At 49.6% G+C, this 15,769-nt stretch overlaps 1 protein-coding gene across 3 annotated transcripts in view; it reads right to left on the reverse strand.

Moving 5' to 3' along the window:
* Nucleotides 1–15,769, reverse strand: part of BICDL2 (BICD family like cargo adaptor 2) — a 41,286-nt gene that overhangs the window by 16,185 nt on the left and 9,332 nt on the right. For all 3 annotated transcript variants that reach the window (XM_069735188.1, XM_069735187.1, XM_069735189.1), the window contains exons 2-5: nt 14,491–14,794; nt 13,948–14,163; nt 4,730–4,846; nt 2,876–3,022 (exon numbers count right to left, since the gene is read on the reverse strand). In XM_069735188.1, coding sequence (XP_069591289.1) covers nt 2,876–3,022; nt 4,730–4,846; nt 13,948–14,163; nt 14,491–14,781 — 771 coding nt within the window. In that variant the 5' untranslated portion in view covers nt 14,782–14,794. The remainder of the gene's footprint in view (nt 1–2,875; nt 3,023–4,729; nt 4,847–13,947; nt 14,164–14,490; nt 14,795–15,769) is intronic.

Raw genomic sequence — 15,769 nt, forward strand, 5'->3', positions numbered from 1 at the left:
CCATCCACTAGCCTGGTTCTGCCTGCCATGATCTGAACACATGTAGGTGTTGATTTCTCATTTAACCCCTGTTATTTTATAATTACCTTTGTACATATTTCCAATTGTCTCTTTTGTAACATCCTTGTAATACTTTTTATAAACACTGCCTTAAACTTTCAGAGTAAAGTATATAAATTACTAGTTTCGTTCTCCTGTTCTAAAACATACCCTAAGTCTTCTGAAGGGAATTACGCTACTGTTTTGGGATAGCTTCGGACCCATTTAATCGAAGCTGGTTTCAGCATACCGTGTGCTGTGCCTTTGGGAGTCGTCGTAGCGACTGTGGCATTGATAATTATTGTTCCTGCCTGAGTGGGAGTAGTTATATCGCCTTTCTGGCGACTAATTACCCTAGGTGCAGTACCTAATCTGACCTGATGGTAAGGGGGCACCAGAGAGCTGCAAGTTCAAGCGGAACTGTAAAGCGGGATATACATAAATCCCTGCAGTTCGTGGTATATTGAAGAGCAGTGGGATACCTAAAATAAGCCCCTGCTGTAAACTAAGAGGTCAATAGACTTGTGTGTTTTTTTTCATCACACTGTAGCAGTGGAGGGATAACTAAGATAAGCCCCTCCTGCACATGTGATAGCCGTCTGTTGGCCTAAAGTCACCCCGATCCGTGACGTGGGGGTGACGGTCGCGGAGTGAATCGTGACACTAATGTTGAGAAGAGATTGGGCTAACAGTGTCTGTTGTAGTTCACCACCCGGTGTTGTATGGGGCTGAAGTCTAGGCTTTGCGTGCCCGCTCGTGTTCTCCCCTCCATGTATGTATGGACCCTGTAGTCTTGGCACCATTATGGGTACATCAGATGCAAAGAACAAGTCTCCTCCAGAGTCCAGTGGTGGCGGATTTACACCACTCTATCCTACATACGGTATTGTGACTTTTCGGCCCCCGCTCTGTAACGTTATGGGGTCTCTTTGTGGCTGAGTTGCTGCAGTTCCTTCCACATCTCAATGTCACTCACAGATGATAGCAGAAGATTCAGGAAGAATTGTCATGAACAGACTTGTTACTTCAATAGCTCCTATTGCAGGACCGTGCTGGTATCAGTGAGCTCTGCACCACTATGGGGCGAGTGGTCGGAGGTTATAGACCAGGAGAGGGTTTACGCCACATTTATAGTGGACTGGTGTCATGTATCTGGGTTCAAACCCTTGATCGTGTGCTTTGTGGTCGGCTTCTCTGCTGAGCCACAGCAGATTCACCTTTTCTCCGGGTGTTAAGTTTCTGTTATCCTTACTTCAGTCTTTTCTGGTAACAGGTGTTTTCATTTATACATTTGTCTGCCCTATCACCTTACGGATGCAGCTTTCTATACTTTCCCCCTGCTGGTATTTCCTGCTGGTGATAGTCTCTTTTTGATATCCAGCCATACTGCTGTAGTTTATGTTAGTCAGTGAAAGACCAGCCAGGGTTTATCCCCTTGGTGTTTATGCCCTTCACTCTGCTCCTATTTTCTGATTCTTGAAAACACACTCACCCTTCTGTAGGTAATTCACACTCTGCTCTGCCCTCCGCTTTCTTTAGGAGGAACGTGAAGCGCTCGTCGGCCTTTTAGGCAGCTTGGGTCAAAGTTGCCATCGTCTAGTCTGTGGTTAAGGCTATCTCGGCGCACGCAGGAACTATTGCCTGCGGCATCAGGATCTCTAGTCTGTACAGGAACAGGCAGGGTCAGTGACAGTTTTTAGTGTGTTCCCTTTTTTTTTCGAGTGAGCTGCTGCACAATCGTAACAACTAGTTGTTCTAATCCGGACATAATGGGACTGAATGAGTTTTTCTGGTGTCTTCTCTGTTCTCACACATTGTCTTCAACATGGTTGATGAATGTTTGCTCAGATCACGTAGACGAAAAAGAAAGAATACCGGGTGCACAGCTAAATATATAAAGATAAGCAAACTAGGGGTGCAAGGTCAGTAGTAAGTAGAAACAAAACATGAGAGGGAAAGCACTACTGCAAAAAAAGCACACCACAACAATTCTACTGATACAAAAATGGTAATACACGTTTTATTGGCACAGACAAGAATAATAAAAACAATTAAAATCAAAACAAAAACACCATAGCCGCTCAGAGTAATTGATGCAATGCCTGATAACACCAAAATTGCAAGAAACATTCCCAGACTAAACCTAATGGCTCATGAGGCAGTTGTAATTACCCTAAAACAGGACCCTAAGAAACCAGGAGACTCGCAACACACCAGTCCAATAAACGGAAGTTTAGAAGGATCCACTGCCGTGGAAGCCCCATGAAGCTGAAAAAGTTAACTTAGGGTCCTGTTTTAGGGTAATTACAACTGCCTCATGAGCCATTAGGTTTAGTCTGGGAATGTTTCTTGCAATTTTGGTGTTATCAGGCATTGCGTCATTTACTCTGAGCGGCTATGGTGTTTTTGTTTTGATTTAATTGTGTTTTTATTATTATTGCGTGTGCCAATAAAACTTGTATTACCATTTTTGTATCAGTATATTTGTTGTGTGCATTTTTTGCAGTAGTGCTTTCCCTCTGATGGAATGTTTGCTCACGCTGTCAGCAGTAGATGACATTGTCCGATGTAGCCCACCAATCCCACCCACCATCCTCTCATCCGTCTCTCGGTTTCAGCTTTTTGTGGATAGATTTGTGTTTCATGCTTTTCCTATTATTCTAGTATAGAAAATTCCGTGCTGCCCATGGGTCAGATCGCTGTGCCCGGCAGCTGCGCCGCCTAGTCTCCAATCATCGACAGAGGCAGAGATAACTCCCAACACTGTGCACCTGTCCTGTGACGGCCCGAGCGGACAGGTCTACAGTTTTTGTGCCCTCTGTCCTCACTACATTACCTTTACATCTGTCTCATTCTTCTGTCTCTCCAGCTGCTGGGCTGTCTCTTTCAGGTGGAGCATCACGTTCTGAGCACTCTCATTGTCCCCCCGCAGAATATTAATTTGTGACTCCATGTCCCTCTTCTTCTCCAGCAAAAGAGTGTTCTGCAGAGCAAATAGGAGAGATCACGATAGTGCAGAACCCCACATACTGCCCACTGCATCCGAGCTGCTCGTCCCACCTCCTCGGCCTCCACGCTGCCCTGTCCCTTACTCGGACTCCGCTCTGTCCGACACCCCTCCGTGGTCACCAGGCTGCAAGGCTTCCCTGCTTGGTCCCTGCGCTAAACGGACCCCCTCCTCGGTCCCCACATGCTGCTCGCCCCCCCCCCTCGGTCCCCGCACACTGCTCGGCCCCCCTCCTCCGTCCCCGTGTGCTGCTCGGCCCCCCTCCTTGGTCCCCACATGCTGCTTGGCCCCCCTCCTCGGTCCCCGTGCACTGTCCAGCCCCCTCCTTGGTCCCCGTGCGCTGCTCGGCCCCCCTCCTTTGTCCCCACATGCTGCTCGGCCCCCCTCCTCGGTCCCTGCACACTGCTCGGCCCCCCTCCTCGGTCCCCGTGCGCTGCTCGGCCCCCCTCCTTGGTCCCCGTGCGCTGCTCGGTCCCCCTCCTCGGTCTTTGCTGTGCCTGGCCCCCCTCCTCAGTCCCCACATGCTGCTCGGCCCCCCTCCTCGGTCCCCACATGCTGCTCGGTCCCCGCGTGCTGTCCAGCCCCCCTCCTCGGTCTTTGCTGTGCCTGGTCCCCCTCCTTGGTCCCCACATGCTGCTCGGCCCCCCTCCTCGGTCCCCGTGCGCTGCTCGGCCCCCCTCCTTGGTCCCCACATGCTGCTCGGCCCCCCTCCTCGGTCCCCGTGCACTGTCCAGCCCCCCTCCTTTGTCCCCGTGCGCTGCTCGGCCCCCCTCCTTGGTCCCCACATGCTGCTCGGCCCCCCTCCTCGGTCCCTGCACACTGCTCGGCCCCCCTCCTCGGTCCCCGTGCGCTGCTCGGCCCCCCTCCTTGGTCCCCACATGCTGCTCGCCCCCCCCCCTCCTCGGTCCCCGCGCGCTGTCCAGCCCCCCTCCTTGGTCCCCACATGCTGCTCGGCCCCCCTCCTCGGTCCCCGCGCCCTGTCCAGCCCCCCTCCTTGGTCCCCACATGCTGCTCGGCCTCCCCCTTCCTCGGTCCCCGCGCTGTCCAGCCCCCCTCCTTGGTCCCCACATGCTGCTCGGCCTCCCCCCTCCTCGGTCCGCGCGCGCTGTCCAGCCCCCCTCCACGGTCTTTGCTGTGCCTGGCCCCCCTCCTCAGTCCCCACATGCTGCTCGGTCCCCACATGCTGTTCAGCCCCCCTCCTCGGTCTTTGCTGTGTCTGGCCCCTTTCCTCGGTCCCCACATGCTGCTCAGCCCCCTTCCTCGGTCTTTGCTGTGCCTGGCCCCCCTCCTCGGTCTTTGCTGTGCCTGGCCCCCCTTCTTGGTGCTCACACGCTGCTCGGCCCCCCTCCTTGGTGCTCGCACGCTGCTCGGCTCCTCTCCTCGGTCTTTGCTGTGCCTGGCCCCCCTCCTTGGTCCCCGTGCTTCCCGTCCCCCTCCTTGGTCCCGTGCTTTCCATCCCCCTCCTTGGTCCCCGTGCTTCCCGTCCCCCTCCTTGGTCCCCGTGCTTCCCGTCCCCCTCCTTGGTCCCGTACTTCCTGTCCCCCTCCTTGGTCCCCGTGCTTCCCGTCCCCCTCCTTGGTCTCCGTGCTTCCCGTCCCCCTCCTTGGTCCCCGTGCTTCCCGTCCCCCTCCTTGGTCCCGTGCTTCCCGTCCCCCCTATTCGGCTGCACTCTTCTACTCCCACCTCACTCTGCAGACTTTGCAGGACAGGGGTGAACTGTCCTCGTCTCTGTGTCAGATCACGGTTTTCTTCTTTCAGAGACTCCAACTGCTGAACCAAAGACTTCTCCACCTGTGAGGCCTGAGGAGACATGGAGGAGAGAGGGTTAATCATTGCCGTGTATCCAATTCCACCCTGTGTGATATGGTCATGGGGCTATTACGGAAGGGGGGGACAGGTTGTGATTTGTACTTTACTGGAAGAAAAAGATGATTCCACCACCAGGAGCAAAACAGTAACAACGCAGCAACCTGACGAGAATCCGCATAACTAATCATATGCTAAATAGCTGCAAGTCATATTTATGTCCGAGACAGAAAAGATGATCGTCTATAAAAGATGGGAGTCTGACGATCGGAGCAGAAGTGGATGGTGAGATCTGGAGCCTGAAAGTTAGAAGGTCACAACATCGTTACCCTTTTGCTCTTCACTTTACATAATCCCCTCATGTGATACAATGTGTATAGTAAATGCTGTCATAACATCGGTGGGTGTGGACCCGCTACTCCACGGGCCCGACATACCCTGGAGGACCGTGACCTGGTTTTTACTAGAGCCTCTGGTGGTGAGGACAGGCTCGGCGACAGGTAGTCACCAAGTACCACTTCAGAGCAGTCCCCAAGACTGCAGCAGCTGAAAAAAATGTGGTCAGACGGTTTGAGGTCGGGGCAGGCAGCACAGGATCAAAACACGTAACCGTGGTCAGGAGCAGAGAGGTCCAATGCTCAGGAGGGGAGCGGTAGGTGGAGCTGCCTAATAAAGGCACTGCTAGCACAGGATAAGCTGATGCACCTAATCTCTGCAGGACCTAGCAGGGGTAAATTCCAGCAAAGACCGGACAGGCCCCCCAAGACTAAATGAATGTCACAAGTAATGCAGCAGTACAGCATGAAGCAGACTAGCGGATTGGCCTAATGCGGGGAGAAACTGCACAGTGAGTAGAGGAGCGCTGAGGCATACAAGTTAACATCGTGACAGTACCCCCCTTATGCCCACTACTTTCTTTGCCATACCATCAGAGGAACCTCTTGACGATGGCAGGGGCATGGATGTTCCCAGCAGGCTCCTAAGATCTCTCTTTGGTCCCAAAATCCCTCCAGTCAACCAAATAGAAGGTATTTCACCGGACCCTCTTAGAGTCCAAAATGTCCTTTAACTCAAACACACCTAAAGGACCTCTAGCATTTGAGGTAGGGGCAGGAGTACAGGCCTTGGAGAAATAATTTAAGACCACTGATTTCAAGAGCAAGGTGTGAAAAGCATTTGAGATCCAAAGATTGTGCGGCGGATGAAGTTTATAGGACACCGGGTTGATTTGCCAGAGAATCCTGAATGGTCCAACTTCAACCAAATATTCCTAGAGGATTAGCAGACTTTATCTCCAGGGTGATACTGATGTGGAAAGCTTCTTTTATTGTCTGCATGCATCTCATCCGGGACATGGCCTTAAGAAAGGAAAGCTGGGTTTGCCACCAGATCTGAATAAAGTCACCAAAAGAGCAATCATCAGCTGGTATTCCATAGGAAGCAGATATAGGAGAGGGTACGTGTGGATGCTGGGAGTATGCCACAATGAATGAAGATGCTCCTACTTTCAAACGTGGTTATTGTAGGAAAATTCCACCTGTGGGAATAGTTGCACCCAGTTATCCTGACGGGCAGAGATGAAGTGGCAAAGATAGCTCTCGAGGATCTAATTTACCCATTCCACTTGCCCATTGGTCTGCGGATGGTAAACGGAGAAGTTCTACTGGACATGCTGTAGCTTGCACAGGGCTCTCCAAAATTTAGAAGTGAAATGGACTCCACGATTCAAAAATATGTAGAGAGGAACACAGTGGAGACTAAATACATGCTGGAAGAACTGCCTGGCAAGCTTAGCAGAGGGAAAGCAATACATTGGTATGAAATGAGCCATTTTAGAGAACCAGCCCACCACAACCCAGAGAAGATCCATGATGAAATTCATAGCAATATGTTACCAGGGAGTGGAAGGAATCAGCAGAGCCTGGAGGAGACCAGCAGGTTTATCCCTGGAAGACTTGTTTCCTGGCACTGTGAACAAGAGGTTACGAAGTTATGGACATCCTTGACCATCGAGGGCTACCATAAGTGGGGAGCATTCAGCTTGACAGACTTATGTATGCCCATATGACCAGCCAACTTGGACTCATGTCCCCAAGACAGAATCTTCTTCCTTTTAGCAGAAGGGACAAATGTCTTTCCTATAGGAAAGGCCTTAAAAATAACATGGACTACCTCAATACACCTGACCGAGTCGATGAAGTGCTGGGGCTTTTCCATAGAATAAATTACATCAAATAATTGAGACAGGGCATCTGCCTTCACATTCTCCGCTGGATGGAAGTGCAATTTGAAGTTAAAACAATTGGAGAAGAGTTCCCAACTGGGTTGGTGGGGATAAAACTGCTGGGTGGAGTGCAGGAATGTAAGATTCTTATGGTCCATGTAAATTATCACCGGAGGGCTGGCACTCTCCAGTAGATGTCCAAGCGTCATCTTAATAGACAGAAGCTCGCAGTCCCCAAAAGTATGATTTTGCTCAGCTGGCAAAACAGTTTGGAGAAAAAAAACACGAGACCGGCTTCATCAAAGAAGTTTTTTGCAGAAACACTGCCCTGGCACTGACAGATGAGTCATCTAGTTCCAATAGAAACTGCTTATTGGGATCAGGATGATACAGAACCAGAGCACTCGTAAAGGCCTCTTAAATGCTGGAAGGCTGACTCAGGCCAGGCTCTGGCATTGGCCCCGTTCTTAGTTAAGACGGAGATAGGTGCCATAAAAGACGAGAAGGGCAGTATAAATTGCCTGTAGAAGTTGGAGAAATCCATGAAGCACTAGATGGCACGCAGACCTTGAGGATAGCGCCAGGATAGAACAGCAGAAAGCTTCTCAGGAGCCATTTTGAGATCTTGGTTTGAGGCAATGAAGACATGGAAGGGCAAGGATTTATCAAAGGCACATTTGGACAATTTGGGAAATAAGTTGTTCTCCTGGAGGTGCTGCAGAATTTGACGGACATGTTCTCCTGAAGATAAGGAGAGAATATCAGGATATTGTCCAAATACACAACCACAGAAACATAGTGGAGTTCCTGGAAGATACAGTATCATTATGAACTCCTGAAACACAGTGGATGCGATACACAACATGAAGGGCATGACAAAAAACCTGTAGTAACCGTCATGGGTATTAAAAGCAGTTCTCCATTCGCCACCCTTAAGGATAAAAATCAAGTTGTAAGCCCCTCGGTGACCCGATTTAGAAAAGATCTTAGCTCCCCGGATTCTGTCAAAAAGCTCAGAAATCAAAGGCAATGGATACTTGTTCTTAATTTTGTTTTTGTTAAGACTTCTATAATCTATACAGCGGCATAGGGAACCATCCTTCTTGGTCACGAAGAAGAAACCGGCACCAGCAGAAGAAGAGGACTTACAAGTAAATCCCCTGGCTAAATTCTCTTGGATGTATTGAAACATGGCACGGGTCTCAGGTAGGGATAGGGAATACACCTGCCCTCAGGGAGAAGAAGTGCCAGGTATTTCAATGGGACAATCATGAAGCCTGTGGGGTGGCAGGACCTCAGCCTTCTTTTAGCAGAAGACGTTTGTAAAGGCATGATAATGGACGATCAAGAAGGCAAGGTTCAAAGAGATAGGAGGCAGAGTCTTGGGTGTGACCTTGGCTTGGCAGTTGGAAGCATAGTACGATCTTCAGTGAAGTACCTTACCGGAGGACCAATCAATAACCGATGCGTGCAGAAGCAGCCATGGAAGACCCAGGAGCAAAAAATTAACTGATCTTCTTGGTATGACACACACCTAACTGGCAGAGTAATGAATTGAATGGGTTCAGCCAGGAGTTGTTCGACAATGGAAGCAACAGTCAGGGGATGATCCAGCCATTTGTTTAGGAGCTGAAGTCAATGGATGAGATCGTAGAATCGTAGAATGTTATAATTGGAAGGGACCTCCAGGGTCATCATTACCAACCCCCTGCTCAATGCCCTTGCCTCCACAATACATACAAAAGTAGTCTCCGTAGTTCCACTTTTGTTCCTGCACAGAAAGTGCAGTCTGCTCAACATGCTTTGGTTCAGAAGCTGGTGGTGTCACTTTCGGTAGCAAAGAAGCCCAGAAGTTTGGAGCCAGTCTGGGATGTCATTTGGCATGAGAAGATGCAAAAGTTTGTTCCAGAGCTCGGTCATGGAAGTGGAGATCAATTCTGGTGGCCAGGTGTATAATGGCATCCAACAAGGAAGGTAAGTATCTGCCAGCCAGCTAATCCTAAATTTAACCAGACGGGCCCTGCCAGAAGGTCGCTACCAGAGCTTCTTTGTTCCAAGCTAGCTTTGCCACCAAGGTACGGAAGCCTAAGGCATACTTAGATTCAAAAGAGACAAAGCAGCTGAGAAGATATTGCCTGGAACCTCATAAAACGCATGGAACATCTCCTGGAACTTCTCCACATTGCAGGTCTCCGTACCACAACGCTCCCAAATAGGGTTTGCCCAGGTCAGGGCGTATTCAGAACAAGCACAAAGTGAACGTAAGAAATCACATACACCAAATAGGAAATACCATATACAGTTGTGCTCAAAAGTTTACATACCCTGGCAGAATTGTTGCTTTTTTGGCCTTTTTTCAGAGAATATGAATGATAACGGCAAAACTTTTTCTTCACTCATGGTTATTGGTTGGTTAGTGGTTGAGTGAAGCCATTTCTTGTCAAACTACTGTGTTTTCTCTTTTTAAATCATAATGATGACCCAAAACATCCAAATGACCCTGATCAAAAGTTCACATACCGCATTTGTTAATACCGTGTATTGCCCCCTCTAACATCAATGACAGCTTGAAGTCTTTTGTGGTAGTTGTGGATGAGGTTCTTTATTTTCTCACATGGTAAAGCTGCCCACTCTTCTTGGAGAAAAGCCTCCAATTCCTGTAAATTCCTGGGATGTCTAGCATGAACTGCACGCTTGAGATCTCCCCAGAGTGGCTCAATAATATTGAGGTCACGAGACTGAGATGGCCACTCCAGAACCTTGACTTTTTTCTGCTTTAGCCAATGACAGATCGACTTGGCCTTGTGTTTTGGATCGTTGTCACGTTGGAACATCCAAGTACGTCCCATGCGCAGCTTCCGGGCTGATGAGTACAAATTTGCCTCCAGTATTTGCTGATAACGTGCTGCATTCATCTTTCCTTCAACTTATTGACCTCTCTCCAAATGTAATGTTTATGGTTGTGGCCACAAAGTTTAATTTTGGTCTCATCACTCCAAATTACCTTGTTCCAGAAGTTTTCAGGCTTGTCTCTGTGCTGTTTTGTGTATTGTAGATGAGATACTTTGTGGCATTTGAACAGTAATGGCTTTCTTCTGGTGACTCGACCATGCAGCCCACTTTTCTTCAAGTGTCTCCTTCTTGTTCATCTTGAAACAGCCACACCGCTAGTTTTCAGAGAGTCCTGTATTTCAGCTGATGTTATTTGTGGGTTTTTCTTAGCAACCCGAACAATTTTGCTGGCACTTGTGGATGACATTTTTGTTGGTCTACCAGACCGTGGTTTCGTTTTCCACAGAGCCCCTGATTTTCCATTTGTTAATCACAGTTTGAACGCTGCTGACTGGCATTATAAATTCCTTGGATATCTTTTTGTATCCCTTTCCTGTTTTATACAGTTCAACTACCTTTTCCCGTAGATCCGCTGACAATTCTTTTGCTTTCCTCATGACTCACAATATAGAAATGTCAGTGGATGAAAGAGAGTAGATGTCAGTAGATGAAAGATGCCAGAGTCTGTCTGGTTACCAGAAACTCACTCAGCTTTCATGCACACACACTGATTACAAGCAGGTGAGGATGTTACCTTTAGTAGCCATTCACACCCATGTGTGTCAACTTCTGTGCATGTTATCAGGCCAAAACCACCAAGGTATGTGAACTTTTGATCAGGGTCAGGGGATGTTTTGGGTTGTCATTATGATTTAAGAAGAGAAAACACAGTAGTCTGACAATAAATGGCTTGGACCTGTTCCAAAATGCACGTCAGGGTGTGCGCTGCACTTGGATCGGGAACTTCTGTTCTGACCAGGTAATGTCTGTTACATGGAGTTCTTCTTCAGCACCTTGCTTGGGACACACATTGCTGACATGTATACCTACGTGACTGATAGTGGTTGGGTTCATTTCTCCTGGTGCACCCATCTATCTATCTATCTATCTATCTATCTATATCTATCTATCTAATGTTCTGGTTCTATGCAGTTATGTATTCACATGTCTTTGTAAATGCAGCCAGTCTATGTCATTTGCTTAGCAATGTTTCGTTACCTGGGTGCGGCCCTGTGATGGTCTTTCACTTTATCTCTTTATTGTTGCCTATTTCTGGTTCTCTGTCTCATGTAGCCGTTCATTGCCCCCCATTGTTTAATAAAGGTGTTTTATCTCAATGTTCCTCGTTCTTTCTTGACCACATGTTCAGCGTTCCCTTTTTCGTTTCTTATGTAGACAGCAGAGACCATAAATCCTATTGTAGCCTGGCCCGAAGTGAAGAGGTGAGCGTGGAGTGTAAAGCAGATCTTACACGGATTCATGAAGCCGCGGCTGTCCTTAGGGTCTCCATCAGACCTGGACAGAAGTGGAGCTCCACCAGAACCGGATCCCTCATAGAGGCTGACTGTCCAGAGGGGGCTGGCTGGACATGGTAGTAGCAGAGGGCAGGGCAGACAAAGCAGTGGACAGACCCTGCAGCTGGGTGGCCACCACATTGATGTCCTACATTAGCTGGTCCTGATGGTCACACGGAGAGTGGACCTCCTCTCACAACACTTGGGATCCAAAATGTAACGATGGTGAGTGTGGACCACCTGCGCCACGGGCCCGGCTTACCCTGCAGGGGCATGACTATGCGACTACCTGGTATTCTCTAGAGCCTCTAGTGGTGAGGATAGGCTGGGCCGCAGGCACTCACCCAGTACCACTCCAGATAGGCCCCCGCACTGCAGCAGCTGACCGGAGGGTAAGAGGCATGGGTATGCGGTACAGGAGGGCACAAACAAAAACGTGGTCAGACGGTCCGAGGTCTGGGCAGGAAACAACAATCAATACAGATAGCCGAGGTCAGGAGCAGTGAGGTCAGACAGAACGGAAAATGTGCAGGGTCGTTAACGAGATACAGACAGGAGTGATAGGCGGACCCTCCTAATAAAAGCCCTGCGAGCACAGGATCGGCCAGGAAGCTAATCTCTGTAGGACCCAGAAGGGTTACATTCCTGCAGAGAAAAATACCACAGCTATAGAAATCACTGACACCAGAGAACAACAGCGGGAGAGTGTCAATAACCTAGACCGACATGATTGTCACATCGTACAACCCGATAGCCTGGTAGCGCTCTCCATATTACACACAGATCCATGACTGCGCTGTCCAGGAAGCCAACGTGCGTTTCGCATTATTGCTTTCTCAGGGGTAGTGGAGGAATGCCATCACATTACATGCCAATTGTTCCTGCGCCGATCTACCTGGTTCTCACGCCACCTCCCTCACCATCTCCACCATCCCAGACGAGACGATACTAAAGATGGTGATGGAGGTGGCGTGATCGCCCGACCTGCAGCAAGTGATGTAATTCTCAGAGTGCGCGCACTATACCATAAATTGTGGCCATCGATCCACTACCCCTGAGGAAACAACAGTGCGAAACCCACGCTGAGGTCCTGGACAGTGTAGCCCGATGATGGCGGCTGTGGCTTCTGCATCTGGTGCAGGATGGTTACGTGTAATCCTACGGATATAGCGGGTGATTTATACACAATGTGGCCACCTGCTCGGATACTTGTGCCGCCAACCCTGAGCGCGTCGTAGCATTATGGCCGTTTTATATCTTTCTTTCTGTGTGTAATACGGAGAGAATTATCGGGTTATTGGTTATCGCTCCAGGTTATTATATACTTGTGACTGACACCAGAGAACAACACCGGGTGACATAGCCAGAAACCAGGAGGACAGGATGGTGCGGACGACATCGCTCCAGCCCGATAATGCAATGCTTCCCCCAGTCCTGAGGATTACAGGGCGGAGGAGACTGCGGAGCCGGCAGCTGTCACCCCGGATTAGAGGATTACAGGATGGGGGCAGCGTGTCCTCATTACCGCTACACGGGCGCAGCTAAGCTGTATCTAAGCCTGAATACGGCACGTCTCTGCTCTGCTGCTGTATCTAATCCCCTCCTGTGTGATACTGACTGCTGAGCTGTATCTAATCCTCTCCTGTGTGATATTGACTGCTGAGCCGTGTATCTAATCCTCTCCTGTGTGATACTGACTGCTGAGCCCTGTATCTAATCCTATCCTGTGTGATACCGTCTGCTGAGCTGTGTATCTAATCCTATCCTGTGTGATACTGTCTGCTGAGCTGTGTATCTAATCCTATCCTGTGTGATACTGACTGCTGAGCATTGTAGCTAATCCTCTCCTGTGTGATACTGTCTGCTGAGCCGTGTATCTAATCCTTTCCTGTGTGGTACTGACTGCTGAGCTGTATCTAATCCTCTCCTGTGTGATACTGTCTGCTGAGCCGTGTATCTAATCCTATCCTGTGTGATACTGTCTGCTGAGCCGTGTATCTAATCCTCTCCTGTGTGATACTGTCTGCTGAGCCGTGTATCTAATCCTATCCTGTGTGATACTGTCTGCTGAGCCGTGTATCTAATCCTCTCCTGTGTGATACTGACTGCTGAGCCATGTATCTAATCCTCTCCTGTGTGATACTGCCTGCTGAGCCGTGTATCTAATCCTATCCTGTGTGATGCTGACTGCTGAGCTGTATATCTAATCCTCTCCTGTGTGATACTGACTGCTGAGCCGTGTATCTAATCCCCTCCTGTGTGATACTGACTGCTGAGCTGTGTATCTAATCCTCTCCTGTGTGATACTGACTGCTGAGCCGTGTATCTAATCCTCTCCTGTGTGATACTAACTACTGAGCCGTGTATCTAATCCTCTCCTGTGTAATACTGTCTGCTGAGCCGTGTATCTAATCCTATCCTGTGTGATACTGACTGCTGAGCCGTGTATCTAATCCTATCCTGTGTGATACTGACTGCTGAGCCGTGTATCTAATCCTCGTTGGCTGTATCTGGATGTGTGGTACCTGTGCCAGCTGCTCCACCAGACGCTGGTTCTGTTCGGACAGCTCCTGCACAGCGGTGGCGCTCTCGCGGCCGCACTCTTTGTGCTCGGACAGCAGTTGTCGGACCTGGTGTTGGGCCTCGAACAAGTCGCTCTCCAGGTCTGTGATTTGCGCTTTCCATTCACCGTCCTTCGCCTCCATCTTCAGGCGTAAAGCGTGCTTCTCCTGCTCCAGACGCTGCAACACAAAGGCACTGCATCAGACACGATGTGACAGCAGAACAGCGAGTGCAGCTCTGGAGGTGACTGGAGGATAAGACATGATGTGACAGCAGATCAGCGAGTGCAGCTCTGGAGGTGACTGGAGGATAAGACACAATGTGACAGCAAATCAGCGAGTGCAGCTCTGGAGGTGAGTAGAGGATCAGACATGATGTTACAGCAGAACAGCGAGTGCAGCTCTGGAGGTGAGTAGAGGATCAGACATGATGTAACAGCAGAATAGTGGCCGCAGCTCTGGAGAATAGGATATTATGTGGCAGCACCTGTAGGAGTGTGGCCTCACCTCCCGTGTGTTGCGCAGTTCCTCCTCCAGACTCTCTCGGCTCTTCTCCAGGTAGTCATTCCTCTCCAGAAGTGCTTTGCCCAGTTCTGCTGCCAGAAGCAGGTCCTTGTCCTTCCTCTCCAAGGCGAGGCTCAAGTCCTCCTCCCCGCGCTCTTCATCATCTTCCTCCAGGTAAGATGGGCGCCTTTCTATCAAGAATGGGTAGAAATGTTCCTCCATGGTGGGAGAAGCCATGCCACCATCCCAGCTGTGGGGGTCGCCTTCTCGACTCTCCTCGTCTCCTGAGGTCATGAGATGGATAAAGCTGGAAACAAATACAATGAAGAGAGAGAGGTGAAAGAGCAACCAAAGTGTCAGGACCCCCCAACGAGGGGCCTTAGACCCAGCAAAAAGTGATCATATTGTCAGGACCTCTCTACGAGGAGCCGTAGAACCTGCAGAAAGCACCCAAAGTGTCAGGACCACCCAATGAGGAGCCGTAGACCCTGCAGAAAGTGATCATATTGTCAGGACCTCTCTCTACGAGGAGCCGCAGAACCTGCAGAAAGCACCCAAAGTGTCAGGACCACCCAACGAGGAGCCGTAGACCCTGCAGAAAGTGACCAAATTGTTAGTACCCCCCAACGAGGAGCTGTAGATCCTGCAGAGAGCACCAAAGTGTCAATGAGGGGTCAATGAGGAGTTACAGACCTTGCAGAGAGCAAAGTGTAAAGACCTCTCAATGAGAAGCCATGGAGCCCCCCAGTATGGAGCTATAGACCCTGCAAATAGTGCCCAAAATATCAGGAGCCCCAACAATAAGCTGAAAATCCTGAAGAGAGCTGCCAAAGTTTCCAGACTCCCCAAAGAGCGTTAGACGCTGCAGTGAGTGTTCAAAGAGTCTGGCCTCAGAAACAAGGAGTGAAAAACCCTGCAAAAAGTGGCCCAACTGTCAGAACCTCCAACGGAGAGCGCATAAACCCTGTAGAGAGTGGCCAAAGTGTCAGGATCCCCAATGAGGAGCTGTAGACCCACCAGAGAGCAGAGTAAGTGTCTGGACACCTCAATAAGAATCCGCTATAGACTGCAGAAAGCACTCAAGATTTGCAAATCTCCCATTGAGGAGCTCAATGACTCCACCAACCACCTCTTACCACAACCATGGAGACATACACACTGTATAGAGCAGTCATTTCCAGACCACCCATTGAGGAGCAGTGGACCCTCTACCCCACAATGAACCATAGACCCAGCAGAGAACAGATGAAGTTTCCAACCCCCCACTGAGGAGCCATAAACT

This window comes from Ranitomeya imitator, chromosome 7, assembly GCF_032444005.1.
Source record: "Ranitomeya imitator isolate aRanImi1 chromosome 7, aRanImi1.pri, whole genome shotgun sequence".
NCBI classification, from domain to species: domain Eukaryota; kingdom Metazoa; phylum Chordata; class Amphibia; order Anura; family Dendrobatidae; genus Ranitomeya; species Ranitomeya imitator.